Source organism: Nematolebias whitei, chromosome 9, assembly GCF_014905685.2.
Source record: "Nematolebias whitei isolate Nwh7 chromosome 9, NemWhi1, whole genome shotgun sequence".
In the NCBI taxonomy this organism is placed as follows: Eukaryota; Metazoa; Chordata; class Actinopteri; order Cyprinodontiformes; family Rivulidae; genus Nematolebias; species Nematolebias whitei.
The window spans coordinates 37,669,353-37,694,147 of NC_056506.1; the positions used below are offsets into that span (position 1 = coordinate 37,669,353).

Here is a 24,795-nt window from a genome sequence, read left to right on the forward strand (position 1 = left end):
ATATATATATATATATATATATATATATATATATATATATATATATACATATGCATATGTTATAAATATATAATATATATTATTATATTTTAAATCTTGGGCATTTGCTGGCTCTTGTTGCAGCACTATAATATGTTGTGCTGCTCTTGTTGCCCTGGAAAACACTTGTCTGTACAGGTGCTTCAAATAATATATATCTTATTTTTCAGACTGTAAGGCGCACTTAAAATCCTTTAATTTTCTCAAAGATCGACAGTGAGCCTTATAATCCAGTGCGCCTTATGTATTAATTCTGGTTGTGCTTACTGACCTCAAACCAATTTTGTGTGGTACAACAATGTTAAGAGTTATTGTGAATGAGTTGAATAAAGTTTGACTTATCTGACTGGTTTTTTTGGGTTAATGCGCCTTATAAACCGATGCGCCTCATATATGAAAACAGACCCGTTCGTTGATATTGCGCCTTATAGTCCAAAAAAATATGGTAACCTGTAAATAAAATAATGTTTTATTTGATTCTTATGTATCAGTTTTGTTCTCAAGCAGTTGTCTGTGCTGTTAAAATTCCTCCTGCAAATAGTAGACGTGTGCGCCATCTGCTGTGCATCCTGTGTAAATTGCTTTTTGGTGGAAACTAACATTTATATAATGTTTACAGGCCCCAAACACCCATGTGTTCATGCCTGTGAACATGATACAACCATGCCTTTACTCTTGAAATGTCTGGGAGATCGGGTCACACTGGAAGGTACACATGCTAAACATTTTTCATAAACCATTTCAACCTGACACAATGTTCAATGTGGAAACTGTAGCCGTTTGATCCTCTCTGGCACGTTGTGCCTTCAGCTGTCATGAAAGACTATTTACTGCCAAGGAGTGATCTTCAGTTTACCAAAAGCTCTAGAAATTTTGAGTGACCTCCTGCGCAATGTTTGCACATTGAGGAATTATATAAAAGAACACAAGAAAAGAAAAAAAAAAAAAACACCTATTTTAAGTGAGTCCAACGTTAGGTTTGCATAAAACGTTCTTCAGTGTACATTCAGGGATATGGAAACTAAACACAGCAGCCAGCACAGGATGAAGCAGAGACGAGCAGCAACAGTAGATTAGTGCCCGCTAAAGTTTCGGAGAGTTTAAATCAGGGTCCAGGCGACCTGCTGCTGTCACTCACAGACACTGGGGGAAAGCCCACACTGAGAGACCAAGGAAATACAAGAGATGCCAAAGAATAAAGATGAAAGGTTAAACCATGTATTGTTTTTTTTATACCATCAAAAAGTTGCAATGGAAATTTACATGTAGAAAAGGAGGTGCTTTACAGTCAGCAACTTCGGTTATCCATCTCATGTTTCAATAAATGCTTACATCACACTAAAAGAGTCAAAGAGAATCATTTTATAGTAACCCTGAATTATTAATTTCCTCTGAAGTCATAACCTAATTATGAGCCTGACATGCACCGTGCAGCTGTCACAATGGTGACTGCAGAAAAACAGCATGCCACAGCCTCCCACGTGACTACAGTCAAACTTCCAACCAAGTCAAGTCTGTGAGTGTTTTTATGACTGAAGTCAAACAGGCTCAACAGAAAAATGTCATAGAAGGCAAATTGAATGTAGGAATAAAGCAGAAAGACCATCAGAAATGGTTAAAACACAAAATTAGATTCACATTTAACATTCTAGAGCTCATCTCAACGCACAGTTGAAATAAGGCAGGATTTCATTTGATACAATAGAAATTGTCTTACAAGGTTACATTTGCACAAATAGGCAAGGATCAAAAATTGTATTGCATTACTCAATATACCAAACTGACTGATTCAAGTTCAATAACCAGTACTTCATAACTTCACTGCAAACTGTCCACATTAAAAATATGTATCGTTTTCTTCTATATCTTTCTTCTAACCCAGAGCAAAAGGACCGATAAAGAATAACTCAGACACATTAGTATAAATTCAGTGTTTTTATTTACAGTGAGTCTGGAAGTATCAGGAACCCTGGGAAGCAAAGAGATGGGTCAGGTCCAGAGCTAAGGTTCTTACTAGTAGATGGATGGCAAGTAGTTTGGTTCCAAGATCCTGTACAACCATGGGAACGTCCGGTAGACTCAGGAGGGCGTGTGGTTGGAGGGCAAAGGAAACAGCTGGAGTGCACAGGTAGGTTTCCAGAGGTTCACTAGAAGGTCCGATAATCAGATAGGTCTCAGGAGGCACACTGGAAATATCAGGCAAAAGGTAATCACAAGACTAGAGATTCACAAAAGGGCTAGAAGCACAAACCATATAAGCAAGGTAATGCTCCAGCATGGAAGGGAAGTCATCAGGTGCCTTATCAGGAAACATTGTTCGCAGGTGTGTTAGCATGGTGCTCTCTGGTGACCAAAGACAGACGTGGAACAGGAACTCCCACATTCACAATATGTAAACATTTTTGAAATTTAACTGAAGAGACCAGCTACTGGAGTTTTGGGAGGGGAACATTGTTTCAATCTTACCTGATGTAGAATTGTACCTGTTCTATGGTCCCGAGTCTTTTTGTTCTGAATGGGAATATATGTTGATCTAAACCCTGTCTAAAGTTCTCTGTATTGATGCTGCTTTTCCAGATATCTAAGCTGCTCATGCCAAAGGCACTAATGCACCCCTATACCATCAGAGCGACAGGCTTTGGAACTGTGCGCTGATAGCAGACTGGATTATCCTTAACCCGGCATGGCGTCTGCTTTCTAAAAAATAATTTCAATTTTGGATTTGTCTGACCACAGAACAGGGTCTCACTTTGCCTCAGTCCATCTTAAATTAGCTTTGGCCTGTAAAAGATGGCAACATCTCTATATTATGTTTATGCATGACTTCTTCTTTGCATGATAGAGCTTTAAATCTAAATTTGATGATGGCACAACAAATTGTGTTTACAGACATGTGTTTGCGAAAGTGTTCTTGAGCCATGCAGTAATTTGTTTGTAAGGCCGTGCTGCCAGAAGGCCTGAAGATTACGGGTATTCAATATTAATTTTTGACTTTATCATAGAGCTCAAAGATCTCTACAAATATCTTGAATATTTTACTATATTATGAATAGTAAATAAGTATTCCTAATTTTACATTGAGGTACATTATTCTGAAATCGTTCCACTAATTTTTGACTTAGTCTTTTTCAGAGTGGTGAACCTCAGCCCATCTTTACTTCTGATACATTGAACGTCTCTAAAATACTCTCATTATACTCAACTTTCTTACTGACCTGTTGCTAAATAGGCCGTGTACCTTTCGTTCAATTGTTTTTTCATTGACCATCAAAAATCAAAATATGAAAAAACGACTTGTCCTTTCATCATTGGTTTTTATGTGCGATTCAAAAAATACAATACGTCATTGTTTTCTGCATTTTTGACTTTAACCTCACATCAAAAATCAAACTTTGGTAGACTCGTCCAGTCATTGTAATATTTGTTTTCTATCACATGTGTGACCCGGAAGTTGTTCTGATGGTGGCCACCATAGAGTAAGATAACACACAAAAGGTGGCCGTAGCCAACATAGCCTTTAGAAATGGACAGCTACGTTTTGTTCAAGAGAAACAAACAAGTTACGCTTAAAGATGAAGATATGACTTCTTTAAAAAAAAAGAGTATAGATTAAGACGAAACGTTTCAACAAAGAAGAACTCATCCAGCGGAACTGACTCAACCTTGTTAGATATAATTTTTTTTAGTTTCAACATTTGTTATGTTGATTAATTGCGAACGAAATATGGGTTTTTAAGAATTGCATTCTGCTTTTATTTACATTCTACACTATGTAGCAACAATTTTGTAATTAGGGTTGCATTAACCTGAACATGTTATTGAAAATGTAACCTTTTTTTTTTTGGATTGATGAAACCCCAGAAGAAGAAAAACACTAGAAAAAGTTGCTTAGCTCATAATTAATCATATGAGTTATATTCCCAAGATCCTTTCTATGGTTATGATCTGCTGAAAGCCACCACTCTGAAGTTGTAAACATCCACAGTTCAATATTCAACTCAGTAAGAGTGATTTGTTAAACTGAGTGGTGTGTTGAGTTTGCAGCAGAGGCCTGGCCTGTCCTCCAGGGCTATCTCCTATCTGCACTGCAAATAACACGTCTATTTTGGAAAAGGAGGCTGCACCAAACCGAGCACGTCAGCTCTGTGGCATCATGGGCCACCAGAGAAGAAAGGGGTGGGAAAAGGTCCCACCAAAGGAGACGGGGGGAGCTCCATCACCATCTGGGATTTATGATCTTTTCACTGGATATTCACGCACAAAAAGACCTTTTAAGTGGGGATTTTTTAAATCATTATTGAACTGGACACACCATCTGGAAATTTAAATGGCCCAGTGACTGTCACGTGATTGGATGGACTTTTAACTGAGAGGCTGAAGGCTCAAGTCAAGGTGACTAATTAACTTAAGCAAAAATAATAATAACAGCAGGTAATAATAATTTTAAAAAAATTCTGCGCTAGGAAACGTTACTATTTAGTGTTCACCTTATTTTTTTTGTTGGTAATTAATTACCCTTTCCGCCCACCTGTGAACTACAATGCTACTTCAGTGTTAGCTAGCTAGCTAAAGAATGTTTATGCTACCATTTTGTAAAAAAAAAACACTAACTAACGAAAATACTTTTGGTCATTTATACAGGCTTTATTAACCACAGTTTGTCGTTATGACATTGCAGAAGCGTTCTCTGGCAGGTAGAAAAAGGGACAATGCTAGAAATAAAGTGTGTTTCCGAAGTGGGAGCCTTATCAAACGAGCCCGCGTTTCTACAAATGGCAATGGACAGAGACGGGCTCAGACAGCTGAGGTTATTTTTGGGACATGCAGTCCGAGCTACTGAGGTGACAAAAGCTGGCAAATGTCAAACTTTGAAAGGCAAATATATTCTCCATATGACCTTGTTACAGAAGTATTTGTTTGTTTTTGTGCTATTAACCTACCTTATTGATTGACTTAAATGTGTGCAGTACGACGGGGGGGTTTGTACTGTAGTCTACTGTAGCTGTCATCTATAAATATGTCACTCAGCTCTGGTTTTATGTCTATTTTCATTGAGCAACATATTTTTAGTGTGCACGAAGGAAACTGTAAAGTACATGTTGCATCCAACAAAGTCATGTTGCATTAACTGCTTTTAGTCAGAGTCAGTCAGAGTCAGAGTTTCTTTATTGTCATTCGCACCTCATGTGGTACATGTGGTGGAGCGAAATTATGTACACAGGGTCCCAGTTACATCCAACAATAAAATGTATAAGAAAAACAGTAATAACATCTAAGATATGAACTAAGAAATGCATCAACTAAATATACACTAAGCACTCATAACATAAAACATTGAACATCACCACAAACATGAACATGAGTCTGTGAGCAGATGTGCACGCATGAACACATCAACATTGAAACAGATCAGCAGCAACATGAAACAGATCAGCAGCAAATTTAATTTATTAATTTTTAATTTAATGAGTGGAGAATTGTACACATAATGGACCACAACTGTGTTTTTCACAATGATGTGTGAAAAAGCTTCTTTTTTTAAAATTTATTTATGCAGAGTTCGTATTAATTTAGATTATTTATTTAATTGGATCCAAGTATAAACTCAAAATGTTTATACAGCCATCAGGTATTTCTGGACATTGGTCTTAAATTGTGTCAAATGTTGTTTTTGTCTACCACATGAATACATTTTGTTTATCTGGTATTTAAGTTTTGGTTTAGAGATTTGCTTCTTCTTTTTCTTTCGGCTTTTCCCTCTTCAGGGTCGCCTCCTCCATCTCACTCTGTCCTCTGCATTTTCTGTCCTCACTCCAACTACCTCCATGTCCTCTCTAACTGCATCCATATATCTCCTCTGTCTTTTTACTGGCAGCTGCATTTCTAACATCCTTCTACCAGTATTCCCACTGTCCCTCCTCTGGACATGTCCAAACCATCTCAGTCTGGTCTCTCTAACTTTATATCCCAGTTGTTCAACCTGTGCTGTACCTCTGATTATCTCATTCCTAATATTATCCATCCTTGTCACTCCTGAGGAGAACCTCAACATTTTCATTTCTGCCACTTCCAGTTCTTTTTCCTGTCTTTTTGTCAGTGCCACTGTCTCCAGACCATACAACACAGGTGATCTCACCACTGTCGTAAACTTTTCCTTTGACCTTTGCTGACACTCTTTTGTCACAAATCACTCCTGAAACTTTTCTCCATCTACTCCATCCTGCCTGGACTCTCCTATTCACTTCTTTAGCCCACTCCCAATTTTCCTGGACATTGGACCCCAAGTACTTGAAGTCCTGCACTTTTGTGACCTCTGCTCCTTGTAGCCTCACTGTTCCACCAGCCTCCCTCTCATTCACACACATGTACTCTGTCTTACTACGGCTGACTTTCATTCCTCTTCTTTCAAGTGCATACCTCCACCTCTCCAAGTTCTCTTCTACCTGTTCTCACCACAGATCAAGTCATCTGCAAAATATCATAGTCCACGGGGATTCCTGCCTGACCTCATCTGTTAGTCGGTCCATCACCAGAGCAAACAAGAAGGGGCTCAGAGCTAACCCTTGATGCACTCCCACCTCCACCTTGAAGCTATCTGTCACTCAGCACATCTCACCACTGTCCTGCTGTCCATTTGCTAAACATTCATAATAAAAACAATGAGATATTGACTGTTTCCTTCTTACCCAAGTTTTTTTTTCATTCAACCTTTATTTAGACAGATAAGTCACACTGAGCCTAGAAGACTCATTTACAAGTGATATCTGTTTAAACAGACAAAAAAGGCTGTAATTTCGCCCTGTAATTTTCACTATTAAAATAAACTATTCCTAAAAAACTATTCTTCTTTAGTTTTTGTAATTTAAATAATGTTTGCTTACTGCTTCAAGTTTTCATACCTCCCTTGAATGTAATGATAATTACTCTTGGGCTCGTTCTTAAGAATTGGTTTATGTTGAAATCAGCCACATGGGGCATTGTCAGAACTTTTAAATGCCACATTGATTTCCATATTCTGTTTCTCACCTTTCAGTAACCTTTATTTGTTTTGTCTTACATGTCCAAATGCCAACCATTAACACTTTTACTTAAATGTGGGCCCTCAAGACAGTTGTAAGGTTTAAATATTGAGTATTGTTCTTCTAACTGTTGAAACACCCTCCAACAAAATACCCAAAACATTGACCCCTCTTACATAATTCCTTATTACTTCACCAAATGCAAATTATTTTTTCATTATAAATATATCCATGCTTAGTGTTAATGCATTATTTCATGTAATTGTATATTGCCTTTTTTAAATTATGTCTATTTTTGATAAGTGTGTGTTGTATCGTATTAAAGGCCTCTAAATAAAGGCAGTACTGTTAGGGCTGCATGATATTAGAAAAACTTGTGATGTTTAATATTGCAATAACAACATCATTTGCAATAAACTCACATTTTCCGATTCATTGTCTTCACAATCATTGAAACCAGGTCCATTGGATTGAACAAATAGATTATTAGCATGTAGAAGTTCATGAATGCACGGTACTTGAAATATAATGGCCTACGATTTATTACAGTTCAAGCAATATGCTCATACTGCTCTCACTCATATTGTAATGGCAATAAATGTGTAATATATTGTGCAGCTTCAATATTTATTTATTTATTTTAAATATGTCTCCTTTTTCATTGCAGGTAAAAAAAAAATGGATCAAAACATGTTTGGAGGAGCCCCCAGGTTTCTCACCCGCCCTAAAGCATTCTCGGTGTACGCAGGCAAGGATGCCACACTCAGCTGCACTGTTGTAGGGAACCCCACTCCACTAATCACCTGGGAAAAAGATAAGCTAAAGCTGACATCTGGAGGCCGTTTCAAGACTGTGGGGGATGGAGATGTGTACCGCCTGACCATCTACGACCTAACACTGGAGGATAGCGGACAGTACATGTGCCGAGCCAAAAACAATGTTGGGGAAGCTTATGCTGCTGTGACCCTTAAAGTGGCCATGCCAACAGAGATGGCTCAGAGGGCCCCCGTTTTCATGGTGAAGCCTATTTCCACACGTGGGAGTTTGGGCGGGGATGTTGTTTTCCACTGCCGGGTTGCAGCTCACCCTGACGCCAACTTTGATTGGGAGAAGGATGGACGCTACCTGGGGCAGACTAACCGCATCAAGATAGTTTCCGACAGTGACAGCAGCACCTTAAAGATCCAAAGCGTACGCAACCTGGACAGCGGCACCTACACCTGCAGGGCCCAGAACTCTGTAGGCCGTGCCCAGGCTGCAGCAGCGCTTGTTGTAGAAGCTCAGGATGATCGCCGCATGGCTGCAGACAAAGACAAGAGCACCTCTCTCCTCTCCCATCTGCAAAAGCGCAAAGAGGAAATGAAGAAGGACATTTCCATCTATCACACTGAGGAAAGTAGTTCCTTCTCCACAGCCAAAAAGAAGGATTTATTGAGTTCCCTGAGTCTAGAACATGAGCTGAGGGCGTCTGCGCTGGCTAATCTTCCTAAAGGTGTTTTCACCCGTACCTGCACAGTGACTGAGGGCAAGCATGCCAAACTGAGCTGTTTTGTGACCGGTCACCCCAAACCACACATTACCTGGAGGAAGGATGGGACAAACATTGGTGAGGGCCGCAGACACGTCATTTATGAAGACCAAGCTGAAAACTTCATCCTCAAGGTTTTGTATTGCAAGCAGACTGACAATGGTCTCTACACCTGCAATGCAACCAATATGGCTGGGCAGACCTACAGTGCTGTGTTGGTAACAGTCAAAGGTAAGCTCTTAAAGTGTTCCTCTGTTGAGACTATCTTGACTCATGGCAAACATATTTTACTCACTTTTGAGACTGAGCTTTTGAATATAACTTTTAAGGCTATGCATCATCTTATATTTTAACGTCGTAGTTGGTAGCACATTCAATTTACCATAATCTGTTTTTTCAATAGCTTGCTGTCAGGTTTTGCAAAAGGATAATATTCGCTTTTATGGTTATGCTCCAAGTGTAGCTGTAATCACCATGTTGAAGTCTCATTTGGATCTTTTGGAATGTCTCAAAATCCGTTGGGCTGTTCGTGACAAGGTTAAACTCAGTCTAACACTCTGAATCGACGTATTGCATTGCATCTATTTTCTGCTGATGACGAGGAGCTCAAAGTTGCTTACTGCTTTACTCCATATCATGTTGCCACACTCTTAGTGTGACTTCCCATGGGAAGAAATTGGAACTCTTTATCATCTTATTTTTGTTTATTTTTGTTTGCTCTTAATCTCCATTCAGTCTAATGATTGAAGAGCCACTGATGCCCCTGTTCATTAAAGGTGCAAGAAAATAGATATCTCACGGTGTCTCTTGCACTTTGTTGGTTGATGAAAAGTAAACGATTTGAAGATCGAATAGCTATTGTTTTAATATATACAGCAATTAAAGAAATACATCTAAATCCGTAAAACTAATGTCAGTTCACTTTTTCTTTGCTTGCTATAAAAAAGTAAATGCAATTGCTAATGTTAATTCGGTTGTCATTGCCTTTGATAAGAAGTTAAAGAAAAAGTTTAATTTTCAAAGTCTATATCCCATCAAATCATGATGCCCAAATATTTAGATGGACATATTTTTCTTTTTTTGTTTGTTTTGCTATTTTTCACATTTTATATTTAACACCGATGATTCAACACAGAGATGTTGAAAAAAATTAGTTTTGTAGCATAAAAAATGTCTGCTGGATTTGTTTTAGTCTATTTGCAGAGGTTTTCCACTCAACCCTGTAATAAAACTCATGGAAGATTGTTGAGTCTTACAATGTGTGGGCGTAATAGTAAATATAGAGAATTTGCTGCAGTAGTGAGCGTGCATACAAGTAAAACTTGCACCTTCATACATACTTTTTTACAAATGCAATCATCAGAAAGCTTTATTCTTGATCCATTGTAAAGAAAACATCAAAATCTCCACAACATTTCAGCTTTTTGGGTAGTTGTGGCCGAGCAGTTAGAGCAGTCATCCTCCAATGAGAGTTATACGCTTTGACTTCACCAGTACGTAGTCACGTGTTGAAGTGTCTCTGGGTAAAACACTGAACCCCTCATTAAGCCTTGGATGTGTCCCAGTGTGATCTAAAAAGCACTGATTAAATTCATTTATTCACATTAGCTTTGCAGAAATGTATGAATGATCATGTTGCTGCTTTAAAGTGTAGAACCCACGTACAGGCTGAATACAGGAGACTCTCAAGTAAAATAAGTACATTTATTGTGATAAAATAAAACAGAACTGCCGGGGCAGCTAAAAACTTACTTCAGAGGAATAGAACATGTAGCCTTGGAAGGACAATCCACAGACAAATAACAGGACACAAGGATGCTGAATAAATACAAACGCTGATGAAACAGAATGACAAACACCTGGAGTGATTAAGATTTGACACAGGTGGGACAGGAGCTGAACCACGAGGAGGAGGAACACTGAGGGGTGCTTGAAACATGAGGATAGAGAAAAGACAGGACAAAACCCAGAAACCCCACATTAGTGTGTGTGAGGACTGGTAAATGACACAGACTGTGTTGTGAAGTACTTTCAGCATCTTGATTGGATAGAAAGGAGCTATATAAGTACAGACCAATTACCAGTTTGTTTGTTTTTTTACTTTATTTTATGGCTCCTGTAAACTCATCAGATCTTTCTCTGCATTTTCTATTTTACCACATGCATCTCTAGCATCAAGTCTCCTACTGTAAATAAATTATGTCAAAAGCAACTGTGGAAAAAGTTCAAATGAAATTGTCTACACATTCCTTATTCCTTTGAACTTGTTCTGGTGTTCATATCAGAGGACTGGTTGGGTTTAGTGTTCAGTGGATTAAGGAAAGTTAGATTACAGAAGAACTAGTAACTTGTGAAATGTACACTACACCAGGATATTAAAATAAACCAAGTATTACAATGAGCTGTTACCTTTAAAATGTGTTTGTTTTGTTGCATTGAATCATAACAATAATCAGAACCCAAAATCTAAACCCAGAAACACCCCCCCCCCCCCAAAAAAAAAAATATATATATATATACCATTCTTACTTGTTACTTTGTTACTGCTGGAATTACTTTGAAGTGTCATGCAGATGCTGCAGTTTACAGTAGATGAATTAACACATTTATTAAGCTATTAAAATAAATCATATTGTTAAGTTATCTGAACATTATATTTTTTTCTGTGTCAGAGCCTAAATTGCCTTTCAAGAGGAAGCTTCAGGATGTGGAGGTCCAAGAGAAGTCGTCAGCCTTGCTCATGTGTGAGGTTCCCTATAGCGCCACACAGGCCAGCTGGTTCATGGAGGAAACACGTCTGGAGCAAAATAGCAAATATCGCATGGAGGAGGACGGCACCCTGCGTAGTCTGACCATACACAACGTCACCACTAACGATGATGGTGTTTACATCTGCGAGCTGAAAGAGGGCAGTCGCACCGTGGCTGAGCTCACAGTCCTAGGTATAAACTTTTTTTAATTCATCTCGTTTGTGGTTGAAAATTTAGTAAGCATTTTTCACAAAGCAGCTTTACAGTGTAACTAATATTATAAACTTTGTGACAGGAATAGTTCCCATTTAGTTTCTACTACAAAGTATAATGACATAATTTCTGTTATCCAATTCCAAAAATATTGTTTTCTGTGCTACAAAATATTGCTATTTAAAGTGTATTTATCCCAATTTCCCAGGTAACATCACCAAGAAACTTCCTCGGAGGACAGTAGTCCCTGTCAGTGACACTGTCATCTTCTGTGTTGAGCTGCAGCATCCTTGTTTGGATGCCTACTGGACCCGAAATGGCGAGAAGTTAAAGGAAGATTCTCGTATTTCCATTGCCTGTGTGCTCAGACAATACACTCTCACAATTAAAAACTGCCAGGCAGATGATTCAGGAGAAGTAGCCTTTGTGGCTGGCGACTGCAAGACTTCCACAAGATTCACCGTCACTGGTTAGTCAGATCATTTAAAAAACTTATGGAGTCAACCTAATTTTTGTCATATGGTTACAAAGTTTCCTTTATTCTTACCTTGTCAATTCAAATAATAAAAGAAAGGAACGAGAGGAAAATAGCATATGGTAAAACAAAAAACATGTAAACTCCCACTTGAAATACAAAGTTTGTTTTCTCAGTCATTCAGTCTTCAGTCATTCAGTCAGTCTTTTGAAACCATTAGTGAAAAGGCCAGACTTCAGGGGTATCTGAGGCAGGCTTGAAACACAAGAGTCAGGGTGGCTTCTGGGTAATACCAGATGGCTAGGCCTCAGACTGACGAAGCCTCTTGGACGAGGGGCGAAACGTTTCTTTTTAACAAAAAAACGAAGTCCAGATGACATGATTCAACCTTTTTTGTTCCCACTTGAAATGTTTGTTTTCACTGTCACTTTTTCCACTCCAGCTGCACGGAAGCATCCGCCCGATCCCCCAGTCAATGCTGTGGTGCAGAACAAGACAGACTCGTCTATCACCATTCAGTGGTCTCCTCCTGACAGTGATCGTCCTGTGCCCATCAAAGGGTACATCGTGGAGAGAAGGAAGGTTGGTGCTTCTATGTGGCAGAGGTGCAATGCTGGGGAATCCCTTGTTTCAACAGAGATCACCATCTGTAACTTTGCTGAGGAAGCTAGCTACCAGTTCCGAATCTTTGCCATAAATGACTTTGGCCAGAGTCCCTATCTGGATGTCCCTGGAAGCTTTTATCTTGGTAAGACAGACGTTTTTATTCAGATATACGTCTTTGGTTGGTCCATTTTTAAATGCATTGGTTTTTTTTTAGAACCCACTGCAGAAATCAAAAAAGGCCTAATAAACAGCGCTGCAGTAGTCGGTGAAGAATTCTCTATCTCCTTGGAGCTGTCTGCTGTTTGCTCGGGCTTCTGGTCCCTCGGTGGGCGCCTCCTGCGTAGTGGAGCTGACTACCTCATCACCAGGTCAAAGACCGTACACACACTGCTCATTCGTGCTGTGACCATGGAAATGAATGGCGCTGAAATCAAATTTGTTGGTGGAGGTTCACAGAGCAGCTGCACCCTATCTGTGAAGGGTATAGTCTTAATTATTTTTATTATGTTTTCTGTGTCGCCAGTGTTTTTGCTTAATTTTCTGTGAAACCAACAAATTATTGCATCTGAGCAAAAAAACTGTATTTTTTAGCTGCTTTTATTAGATTCATCAACAAGTCAGATCGTGCAGAGGTTGTGATCTGCAGCGCCCAAGACTCCGCTCAGCTGACTGTTGAGGTGTCAGATTCTGATGCACAGGTTCGTGACAGAATCATATTTCTTTTTCATTGTTTTCAATTGAAATTCTAATATATCTAAACTTTAAGTATCACTTTCTTAGCATGTCATGTATGATATTTTTGAGGAAGTTCCTTAAATTGCAGTATTACTTACAGAAGCCAAGGAATGACTCCAAAACATCCATGCATCCATCCAATATCTTTACCTGCATTTTCTTTTTGGGTCACGGGGGTCACTGGTGCCCATATCCAGCAATCACTGTACGACAGGCAGGGGACACTCTGGACAGGTCTCCAGTCCATCACAGGGACATAGAGACAAATGAAACAAACAACCATTCACTCTCTCACTCACACCTAGGGACAATTTAGAGTTACCAACCAGCCTAACTTGCATGTTTTTGGTCTGTGGGAGGAAACCAGAGTACCCGGAGAAAACATTTTCAGCTTTTTTTACAATTTATTTTTATTTTTTTATCTATGATGCATATATTTTAACAGATAACTTTTAAATACACTCTTCAGTTTTGCCTTGTCAAACTGTGAAGAGTTCAGCTTTCTGTCTGTTTCTATCTGTGCTGTCTGTGATTTTATTTAGTCTTTTAGTTCATATTATTATTTCCTTTGTGGTTCGTGTTTTATTTTTGTCCTTTGGGTTCTTTTGTGTTTCTCTTGTTCAGTGTAGATTTTATTATTTTTTTAGTTTGTAATTCTTAGGGTTCATTTGTAGTATTCTGGTTTAAGTCTAGCTTTTTTCCCCAGTGTTTCTTGTGCCATTTTCCATTCACCCTCTGTCATCTTTCTCAGTGTTTGTTTCAGTTAGTCTGCCCCTTCATCTGTTCCTAATTAGCAATCTGCCCAGGTGTTACCAGTCACCACCTCTCCAGTCGCTCATTGTATTTGGTTATCTTTATATCCCAGTCCTCCCTTTTGCAGGGGGGAGTGGTGGCGCAGAGGTTAGAGAAGGTGGGCCTGTACGACTCCTCGTACCGACAACATCAAAATGTTGGTGGGAAAGGCGAAGCACCCACACCTGTCTCCACCCTTATTTGCCCCACTCTGGACCCTTGAGCAAGGCCCTTAACCCCGGCTATCTACTCCCCCAGGTGCCCTAGATAGCAGATCTCTGCTCCACACAGAGGGCTGTGGTAGCTCGGTGGTCTGTGGTTACATCAGGAAGGGCATCTGCCATAAAAACAATTGCCAAGTCTTCGTGCAAGATAGTTCACTGTGGCGACCCCTGAGGAAGAGAGCAGTTGAAATATAAAAAAAATTGATAAGCTTTGCGTATTTTACTCGAGCTCCTCTGGGTCTGTCTACATATGGGTCCTATCCACCACTGACCATGACAGATATGGTGGAAAATTTTAAACGTGGAGGTTTAAAACAACTAATCACAAACATTTGACTGTTGTCATGGTGGCTTTAATATTTATTACAATATTTAGTAAGCTTTTTTTTTTATTGCACTGTCTAACTGCTTGTTAAGTAAAGATTATCCAAGGCTTGCACTATATTTTGCACTTTTACCACAATTTGTTACACAAATCTGCAGAACATGGACTTAACACCTTATTTACAGAATATGGTTAGACTGTTATTAAATTGTGTTTTTTTTACTCTTAGAAACCTCAAGGGACATAATTTCAGTTAATCACTTTGTCACTTATATTTCATTAAATTTTACTTTCTTTGTTTTTCCAGGTGATTTGGATGAAGAATGGGCGGGAGCTGAAAATGGGCAAGAAGTATGAATATGTGTTGCAAGATCGTAAGAGGATCCTGGTGGTACACAATGTTACGGAGGAAGATGTGGGCATTTATGAGTGTGCTTTAGCTGATGACAAACTGTCCATTCAGCTTGCTCTTAAAGGTATATTCTTCAAAATTACAATTACTGGTATTGTTTCACAATTGAATTTGATTGTGGAGCAGAGTTTACTGCTTTTCGACACCATTTTATCCTAAAATAAATTGAAGTGTTTTTCTTTCACAATGATAAAAAAATGTATATACTGGTCTTCCTTTTCTTTCTTCTTTTTTCTTTAGATGAACCTGCCAAATTTTTAAATAAAGCCAGAGGTCCTATGGGATTATCATTGTCTCTTAAAGGGGATCTTGAGCTGAGCAGTGAGGTGTCTCTAGCGAGCGCTGTCGTCGTGTGGAAAAAAGATAAAGTGGAGATCAATGAGGACCAAAGAACCACTATTATCTCCAAAGGGACTCAAAGGAAACTCATCATAAAGAGTGCCAAGAAAAGTGATGAAGGATATTATTCCTGTGAGACAGCAGGTGATAAAGTCACATTCCATGTCAAGATAAAAGGTAAGACTGTATGGTAATATTTAGCAGACAATAGAAGTTAAATTCTTAGTTACATAGCTGTTGTAAAATTTTAATAAACTTTGACCATTATTATTTTTTAGAAACCCAAGCAGTTGCTGCTTTCTCCAACAAAGAGTCAGTTCAAAAAGAGGTCAAAGCTATCCTTTCCCATAAAGCAAGTCTTAGCTGTGATGTATCTGACAGCAAAACAGAGGTGAAATGGTATAAAGATGGGAAGTTGTTGGAGTCCAGTAGGACGATATACTCAGAGGCGAAGGGCACTACTCGTCAGCTGGTGATTGAAAAGGTGGAGAAGAGTGATGCTGGAGAGTACACGTGTGAGGCTGGAGGAGACAAGCTGCTCTTCAAGATATTTGTGTCCGGTAAGGCTGCTTGATTGGTTAATTTAAAATGTTATGCCTGCTTGTAAGTTTCTGGTTGAAGACACTTGGCAGTAAAAGTTCAGATAATATTCTCAAACATATTTGGACTTTTACAAGCCTGTTCAGAAAAGGGTTGTAACAAGGTGTAAGAGAAATCCTTCATGTAAAAATCTCGATGATTGGGAGAAAAACATAATATTTACACTTTTTTTTTTCTTGCAAACTCCTGAATACCTTTAGAGCTATGATCATATTGTCTGTCTGTTGGTCATCAGGGATTCGAAACAGTGCTCATACCAGTTGTGCATTTGTCATCGACTTTCTTTTCAGAGGCTCAGTCAGCTTTCTGCAACAAAGAGTTTGTTCAGAGGGAAGTGAAAGTTACTCTCTCCCAGAGAGCTGTCTTGAGCTGTGAGGTAGCTGACACCAAGACTGAGACAAAATGGTACAAAGACGGTAAGCTTCTGACATCCAGCAAAACAATCCATGCTGAATCAAAAGGCAAGAGTCGCCAGCTGGTGATTGAAAGTGTGGAGAGGAAAGATGGTGGGGATTACATCTGCGAGGCCGGATCTGAGAAGCTGGCTTTTAAAATCCACGTGGCAGGTAAGAGTGTTGTGTTTTATTATTTGATATTTTTAACTTTATATTAGGGATGCACAATATTATCGGCATGGTATAGGTATCAGCCGATATTAGCGATAGTTAAATATCGGACATCGGCCATTCCATCAAAATAACTCACCAATATAAAAGGCTTCTGTTTTAAGTTAATTTTTAATTTAAGAAACTGTCAAATATATCTATTAATGCACTACTACTTATGCACTTTTCACTTGTCGCTTGTGAACAGGTTGAGTTTAGATTCGTGAACATTTACAAATTTGCACTGTTCGAGTGTTGTCATTGTGTTAGAGAGAGTAAATGTCATGAATAAATTTGACATTAAACATAATCCAAGTTGAAGTGTTACATCATTTTCAGCCCTCTTTTTGGCATCTGCATTTGGTAGCAGGCCAAACTGACAAAGACCATGCAGAATAATGTAGTATTTTAATTCCACAGCAGAGAAAGCTATGTAGTCTCTCTAAGTAGGTCTAGGAGAAAAAAAATCAGTATTTGTATTGGTTATCAGCCAAATAAGTTTTAATATATTGGCATATTGGATATCAGCCAAAAATCCAATATCGTGCATCCCTACTTTATATAAGAAGTGTCTGAAATGTTCTCTGTTATGACTCATTCATCAGAGGCCCAGTCAGTCTTCTCCAACAAAGAGACTGTTCAGAATGAGGTGAAAGCCACTGTGTCCCAGAAAGCCACTCTTAGCTGTGAAGTTTCTGATTCCAAGACAGAGGTGAAATGGTACAAAGATGGAAAGCTCCTCACATATGGTAAAACAATACACGCAGAATCGATTGGTAAAAGTCGGCAGCTGGTGATAGATAATCTGGAGAAGAAGGATGCTGGAGAATATACTTGTGAGGCTGGGACTGACAAGCTGAGCTTCAAACTTCAGGTGTCAGGTAGGATCAATGATTAAATTGGCCTGTTTATTTTTCTCTTGAATGGTTCACTCAACTGGGACTGTGCTGGCATTAAAAATCTTTTATTCATACAGACACACACATTCAGTCTGCCTTCGTCAAAAAGGAGTCGGTTCAAAGGGAGGTGAAAGCCTCACTATTCCAGAAAGCTACTCTGAGCTGCGAGGTTGTTGATGCCAAGACAGTGGTGAAATGGTACAAGGATGGCAAGCTGCTGACATCCAGCAAATCAGTCCACACTGATTCTAAAGGCAAGAGTCGCCAACTGGTAATAGAAAGTGTTGAGAAGAAGGATGCTGGACAGTACATCTGTGAGGCTGGATCTGAGAAGCTGGCCTTTAAGTTACATGTTGAAGGTAAAGGGAAATGCTATCTGTTAAACCAAAAACATTTACAATAACTCTCATTGATGATTTCATTTAGCATCAAATTTTAATATGGAAAAGCTCAAACAAATTACATGATATTTGGTACATTTTAAATGCTATATTCTGCATTTTAACATGCTTCTGTAAAATAGTACAATGGTGAAATAGTTTCCTTACCTGTTCTTTCTTTACTTCTGCAGAGATCCAGATCAAGTCTGCCTTCCACAACAAAGAGTCTATTCACACAGATGTAAAAGCCCATCTATCCCAGAAAGCCATCCTGAGTTGTGAGGTTGCTGATGCAAAGACAGGGGTGAAATGGTACAAGGATGGCAAGCTGCTGACATCCAGCAAGACAATACATACAGAGTCAAAGGGCAAGAGCCGCCAGCTGCTGATAGAAAGTGTGGAAAAGAAAGATGCTGGAGAATACATCTGTGAGGCTGAGTCTGAGAAGCTGGCCTTTAAGATACAGGTGGAAGGTAGGAAGGAGAAGATACTGCTTTTATTTTCCACAGTATACAAATACACTGAAACTGTTGTGTTATACTGTTATTTTTCTCATATTTGCCATTATTTGAGTTTAACTAGGAAATCTGGTCACTGCTATGATTCTTTTTTTGGTGTTATTTCTGATCAGGACATGTCTTTCATCCCCCACATTAAAAACGTTACTAGAACCGCCTTCTTCCACCTGCGTAATATCACTACAATTAGAAACATCTTATCTAAAAATGATGCAGAAAAACTGGTTCATGCATTTGTCACATTTATACTGGACTATTGCAATGGTTTGTTATCTGGGTGTCCAAATACTTCTTTAAAAAGTCTTCAGTTGATCCAAAATGCTGCTGCCATGAACTGGAGTTAGTGGGAGAGATCATATCTGTCCAGTTTTAGTTTCTCTCCACTGGCTCCTTGTCAAGTCCAGAATTGAATTCAAAATCCTACTTCTAACCTACAAAGCTCTCAACAACCTAGCTCCATCTTATATTTGAGATCTTATTGTTCCATATTTTCCCAACAGAGCACTTCACTCTCAGACTGCAGGTTTTCTTGTGGTTCCAGGAGTTTTCAAAAGCAGAATGGGAGGAAGATATTTCAGTTATCAGGCTCCTCTCTTGTGGAACCACCTCCCAGTTTCTGTCCGTGAGGCTGACACATCGTCCAGTTTTAAGACTGGGCTTAAGACTTTCCTTTTTGATAAATCCTGTAATTAGGGTTGGCTTGTTATGCTGCGATAGGCTTAGACTAGTGGAGGACAAATTGACCTCATGTCCTTAAATGATTTGCTAAAATTTAATAGTTTTCATCTGATACTATTTCTATCTTAACATGCGATTCTTGACCTGCCATTGTGTATCTGTTACCTGCCATTGTGTATCTGTTCCTACCAAACCCATCCGGTCGAAGCAGATGGCCACTTGTCCTGAGCCTGGTTCTGCTAAAGGTTACTTCCTTTTAAAAGGGAGTTTTCCTTTCCACTGCTGCCTTCATGTTTGCTCCAGATGAGAGTTCTGTGATGGAGTTAAATTCAAAGCAGTCTGCTCCTCAGATAAATAGTGTTAACTTATGAATGTTTCTGTTTAATTATTATTTTTTTATAAATAAATGTTTCTGTTCAGTGCCCTGAGATGACTTCTGTTGTGACTTGGTGCTATATAAACAAAGTTAATTGAATTGAATAGTTTACTGAAATGTTTTGTCATTTTTTTTATCTGTTTTTCAGAACCTTTCTCAAGCCTCTCTAACAAGGAATCAGTCCAGAGAGAAGGAAAAGCTTCTCAATATCAGAAAGCCACTCTGAGTTCAGAGGTTTCAGAATCAAAAACAGAGGTGAAGTCGTACAAAGATGAAAAGCTTCTGACTTCCAGCAAGGCAGCCCAAATGGAGTCAATGGGCAAGGTTCATGAAGTGGTGATAGAGAAAATGGAGAAGAAGGTTGCTGGAGAATACACTTGTGAAGCTGGAAGTGAGAAACTAGCCACTAAACCACAGCCAACAGGTAAACTTGTATTTTAATATGTTTGATTTTTAAGTGGAATTATTATTTTTTGTACAAGGCAGTTAATAAAAATCCCTCTCTGAAGATGTAGCCATTAAGTTCAAGAAGAAGACTGTCAAAGACACATTTATTGTTGAAGCAAGTGAAAACATAGTTTTAACCAGTGAGCTGACCACAAAGAGTGGTAATGTCAAGTGGTGGAGAGACGGTGTTGAGCTGAAGGAAAGCAGCAAGTATGAAATGAAAACAGATGGCCTTTCTCATACTCTGATAGTGAAATCTGCAGAGACCAAGGACGGTGGAACATACTCCTGTCAAACTCCAGATGACAAAATGGAGTTCAAAGTTCAAGTTAAAGGTAGCTCATGGAATAGCCAATGCATTTTATTTTTGCCTGAACGTTTGCAAATGTTTGATTTGGTTTTGACGTGGAACTCGTTTTGTCATTTCAGAGTCAGCTTTGAAGTTTGTTGTTCCTTTGAAATCAGCCGCAGTGGAGTTGGGAGGAACACTCTGCCTGATTTGTGAGCTAAATCAGGCCTCGGGGGAAGTTGTCTGGCATCATGATGGGCGTGAGATTAAACCTGGAAACAGGCACTGTGTCAAAGCAGATGGTGCTAAACGTGTTCTTACTGTAACAGGCGTGACAAAGGAAGATGAAGGAGAATACAGCTGTGTATGTAAAAATGACAAGACATCTGCTAAACTAACCACAAAAGGTAAATGACTAATTGAAAAGTTTAAAAAAAGATAGTTTAACACTTTAAATTTACTTTAATATAAACTTTTGTTTCTTTCAGCACCAAGACTTGTACGGTTGACCACCAAATTAAACAATGTAGCTGCAATGGAAGGTAAAGACGCCATTTTCAAGTGTGCTGTCACCCCAGCTGATGTCAGCGTAAAGTGGTTCCACAACAGTATACCCATCACCGTTGGGCCCAAGTACAAAACTGAGCACGGAGGTGGAAGTTTCTCGCTTACAATCACCTCGGTCACACAGAAAGATGCTGGAGAGATAAGTGTTGATGCAGAAGGCAAAAGCTGCAAAGCTGCCCTGCAAATTCAATGTAAGAATTAAAAAAAAAATGTTGAAATATATGTTAAAGCTGCAGCTTCCAAAACTTTTTTAATTCTGTGTATCCCTTTTAGGCGTGCCTGTGATTTTTAAGAAAAAGCTGGAAAACCTGACAGTTGAGGAGAACAGTGAGGTGAAACTGCAAGTGGAGCTCAGTAAGGCTTCGAATGAAGTCAAGTGGATGAAAAACAGCGTGGTGCTGCAGCCTGCAGGAGACATAGAAATACGAGTGGACGGAGCAAAGCAAACTCTGGTGTTCAAGAGAGTAACTTATGCTGATCGTGGACTATATTCTTGTGAGACTCTTGATGACAAGACACAGGCCAAGCTCACTGTTGAGAGTAAGACTATACACATTTCTCATTTTAAAAAGACAGAATAAAATGTGCATTTTGGTTGTTACAACATACCAGTCAGCTACAGATACATATGTGTCTGGATTGTTTTATAGTGTAGATCATAGCACTTCCATTTTTCTCTTGCGTGGCAATTCCTAACTTTTTATCTCTCCCTTTTAGTGAAAAAGATCCAGGTAATAAAAGGTCTAAAAGAAACTAAAGCACACGAAACAGAAACGGTTACCTTTGAGGTAGAGCTCAGTCAGGCGGATGTTGAAGGCTCATGGACCAGAGACGGGGCCAAGTTGAAGTCTGGGTCAAACTGCCGCATCACAACCCTGGGAAAGAAGCACGACCTGACACTGTCCAATCTCAAGAAGGAAGATGCTGGATTGATTTCTTTCCAAGCAGAGGGAGTCCATACGTCAGCCAAACTGATAGTAACCGGTACATTCTGCTGCTGCTTTGTCCTTTTGGGGTCTGGACTGGCCACAATCAGTCACATTTGGAGTAAAATATGTTGCTTTTACAGAACCTCCTGCTATGATCTCCAAACCCATGATGGACATCAGTGTTCCTGAGAAGGAGAAGGTTACTTTAGAATGTGAGGTGTCTAGAACAAATGCAGAAGTGAAATGGTTCAAGGTAAAAACATACTGTTTTAATCAAGACTAGCAAACTATTATGAAACATGTATAGTACATGCATAACATTTTCATATACCCTGCAGGGTGATGTTGAACTGAAGCCAGGAAAAAACTTTGGCGTTCATTCCTTGGGCCGTAAGCGGACTTTAGTTATTCATAAATGCACACCTGAAGACGGAGGCACTTACGTCTGTCGCACTACTGATGATAACACCTCGGCTAAGCTCATTGTTCAAGGTAATTATTTTGTTACAAACAAAACGAAGAAGTCAGTGTCCGTCCGTGAAGCTGTTGAAATCAAATGTAGTCTTAATGTTGTTGCTGCAGCCAGAGATATCAAGATCATTAAGAAGCTGGAGGATGTCGAGGTGATGGAGAAGGAGAGTGCTTCATTTGTTTGTGAAATCTCACATGACGACGTGGATTGTCACTGGTACAAAGGAAGCACTAAACTTAAAGTCAACGAGAACATCAAGATGAGACAGGAGGGTAAGACTCTTGATTAAAGGAACACTTTTGTTTTGATTTGCAAGTCTTTCTTTTTTCTTTACAAACTTTATGACATTTCAGGCAGAACATTTGTACTGCTGTTTAAATCTGTTACTCCTGAAGATATGGGTGAGATTAAATTTACAGCAGAGAAAGCTTCTTCAGCTGCAAAACTTAAAGTGAAAGGTGAGCAGTTTTTCTACCATGTTCTGAAAATTACATCACATTTATACTGTATGCTTTGCTGCATGGAGTGGAATTAGTAACTATCATGTTCTTATGTTGAATGGATTTGCACATGGATTAGCATCAAATTCATTAGAATGTTGCAAATTATTGAGCATGCATCAGGATAGGAAATGTTGCAAATAGTCAATGCAACCTGGACATTTTAAATCTGGTCTTACACTGGAATTTTATTTTTTTTTATTTTGCATTTTTCTGACTCCATTGGGTATGGTATGATGGAAAATCAAATTGTCTTGCTGTGACTTTGTTTCTCATTGAAGCCTGATGGCAGATTAATCACATCTTAAAGACAAGTAAACTTAGAGTTAAGGATCATACTTATTTAGCTTGAATATTCATTTGGAACATTTAGTTTCACAACATTTTAACTTTATTTGCTTGGGATTTATGGTGTAATTGCAAAATAGAGAAAGCCTGGCCTATGCTGCATTAGTAGATCTTATTGTTATTAGCTGCAGAATTTATTGGGTTTTTATTCACTCTGTGTTGTTGTTACTGTAGAGCTGCCTGTCAAGTTTGTGAAGAAACTCAGGGATAAGATAGCAATGTACAAGCACCGTGCTCATCTTGAATGCCAAGTTTCACGTGCCAGTGCAAACGTGAAATGGTTCAAAAACAAGATGGAGATCAAACCAAGTAAAAAATACGAGATTAAAAGTGAAGATGTGTACCGAAAGCTCACCATCAATGATGTGGACGGTGGCGATGAAGACACATATACCTGCGACGCTGCTGATGACAAGACTTCATGTAAACTCCTTGTGGAAGGTAATACAGTGGAAGATGATGGTCGTAAGCCCCAGTGTTCATGTAAATCAGTACAGTATTTTACAATGAGCCATCAGACTGCTAATCAATGAAGCACTTGTTTGGTTTTTGATGTGAAAAACAAATTTACTAATGGGATATTTTGTAATGTAACGATTTGTTTCATGTTCTCTTTGTAACAAGCGCTAAATTACTAAAATAAATCAACGTTTTAGTCTCAAATACTAAACAATAAAGCTAAATTGCTCCTATATGTGAATAGTGAATGTGAATAGTTTTTAAAATTAATAATGTGTATTAAACTTATATATATTTTTTTTAAATTAATGTCTAATTAGTAAAAACACAAGGACACTCACTCATGAACAATTTTTTCATATATATTTTTTTGTGCCAGTACACATAAAACATCAATAAAGTATTGAGTACTTTTTGCAATTTGGTTTGTGTTTTAAAGGTTAAACTAATAATTTAAACATTATTACTTTTATTATGAAATCTTGATATTGACCTCCACTAAACTTGGATTATTTTGTGGTCCCTACAGAGCAGTCCATAAGCATTGTTCGAGAACTCGCTTCACTAGAGGTGACAGAGCCCTTCGCAGCTGTTTTTGAAGTTGAAATCAGTATGGAGCTGGTAAAACCTCCTGTGTGGACTTTAAATGGAGTTGCTGTGCAAGAGGGTGCTGATGTTGAGATGGAGAAAGAAGGCACCCTGCATCGTCTCACTTTCAAAAAGACCAAAGCTTCAATGACAGGACCTGTGCAGTTTACTGCTGGGAAGAGCAAATCCTTAGCTCAGCTCACTGTTAAAGGTGAATGTTTCTAAATGGCATGTTTACGTGAAAGAATAGTTTTATAATGGATTTTGTTGTATAATGCCACTGTGCCTAATCATATACTCTTCTGTATATTTAGAGCGTCCACTTGAGATTGCAGAGCCTATCAAAGATGTTAAAGCGAAGGAGAAAAGCTCTGCAATACTCACCTGCAAATTTTCTGCAGCACCCAAAGAGGTTAATTGGTTCAAAGGTCAGGCACTTCTGAAAGCATCGGACAAGTACAGCATGAAGCAAGATGCTACAAAGGCCCAGATTACAATTCAAAAGTTGACTGAGGAGGACAGTGGAGAATATTGCTGTCAGTCAGGACCAGCTGAGACCAAAGGCACCCTTACTGTTGAAGGTACAATATGTAGTTTTTATTACCACTAAATTTGAAAACATTACATTATAACAATGTAAGAATAAACCATCACCTAAGTCAGCATCTACTTCAAATTTACAC

The 24,795-nt window shown here is 38.8% G+C and overlaps 1 protein-coding gene across 1 annotated transcript in view; it reads left to right on the plus strand.

Moving 5' to 3' along the window:
- The first annotated feature begins 4,190 nt into the window (after nucleotides 1-4,190).
- The window catches only part of obscnb (obscurin, cytoskeletal calmodulin and titin-interacting RhoGEF b), a 59,523-nt gene continuing 38,918 nt past the window's right edge, over nucleotides 4,191-24,795 (plus strand). The window contains exons 1-27 of the mRNA XM_037682315.1: nucleotides 4,191-4,431; nucleotides 7,726-8,817; nucleotides 11,259-11,528; nucleotides 11,758-12,018; nucleotides 12,467-12,772; nucleotides 12,845-13,111; nucleotides 13,222-13,328; nucleotides 15,014-15,182; nucleotides 15,359-15,634; nucleotides 15,736-16,017; nucleotides 16,348-16,623; nucleotides 17,268-17,543; nucleotides 17,639-17,920; nucleotides 18,133-18,414; nucleotides 19,662-19,937; nucleotides 20,023-20,295; nucleotides 20,390-20,656; nucleotides 20,738-21,007; nucleotides 21,090-21,356; nucleotides 21,534-21,800; nucleotides 21,886-21,998; nucleotides 22,084-22,237; nucleotides 22,328-22,489; nucleotides 22,571-22,675; nucleotides 23,240-23,506; nucleotides 24,054-24,323; nucleotides 24,427-24,693. Of these exons, the coding sequence (XP_037538243.1) occupies nucleotides 7,737-8,817; nucleotides 11,259-11,528; nucleotides 11,758-12,018; nucleotides 12,467-12,772; nucleotides 12,845-13,111; nucleotides 13,222-13,328; nucleotides 15,014-15,182; nucleotides 15,359-15,634; nucleotides 15,736-16,017; nucleotides 16,348-16,623; nucleotides 17,268-17,543; nucleotides 17,639-17,920; nucleotides 18,133-18,414; nucleotides 19,662-19,937; nucleotides 20,023-20,295; nucleotides 20,390-20,656; nucleotides 20,738-21,007; nucleotides 21,090-21,356; nucleotides 21,534-21,800; nucleotides 21,886-21,998; nucleotides 22,084-22,237; nucleotides 22,328-22,489; nucleotides 22,571-22,675; nucleotides 23,240-23,506; nucleotides 24,054-24,323; nucleotides 24,427-24,693 (7,093 nt within the window). The 5' untranslated portion in view covers nucleotides 4,191-4,431; nucleotides 7,726-7,736. The remainder of the gene's footprint in view (nucleotides 4,432-7,725; nucleotides 8,818-11,258; nucleotides 11,529-11,757; nucleotides 12,019-12,466; nucleotides 12,773-12,844; nucleotides 13,112-13,221; nucleotides 13,329-15,013; nucleotides 15,183-15,358; nucleotides 15,635-15,735; nucleotides 16,018-16,347; nucleotides 16,624-17,267; nucleotides 17,544-17,638; nucleotides 17,921-18,132; nucleotides 18,415-19,661; nucleotides 19,938-20,022; nucleotides 20,296-20,389; nucleotides 20,657-20,737; nucleotides 21,008-21,089; nucleotides 21,357-21,533; nucleotides 21,801-21,885; nucleotides 21,999-22,083; nucleotides 22,238-22,327; nucleotides 22,490-22,570; nucleotides 22,676-23,239; nucleotides 23,507-24,053; nucleotides 24,324-24,426; nucleotides 24,694-24,795) is intronic.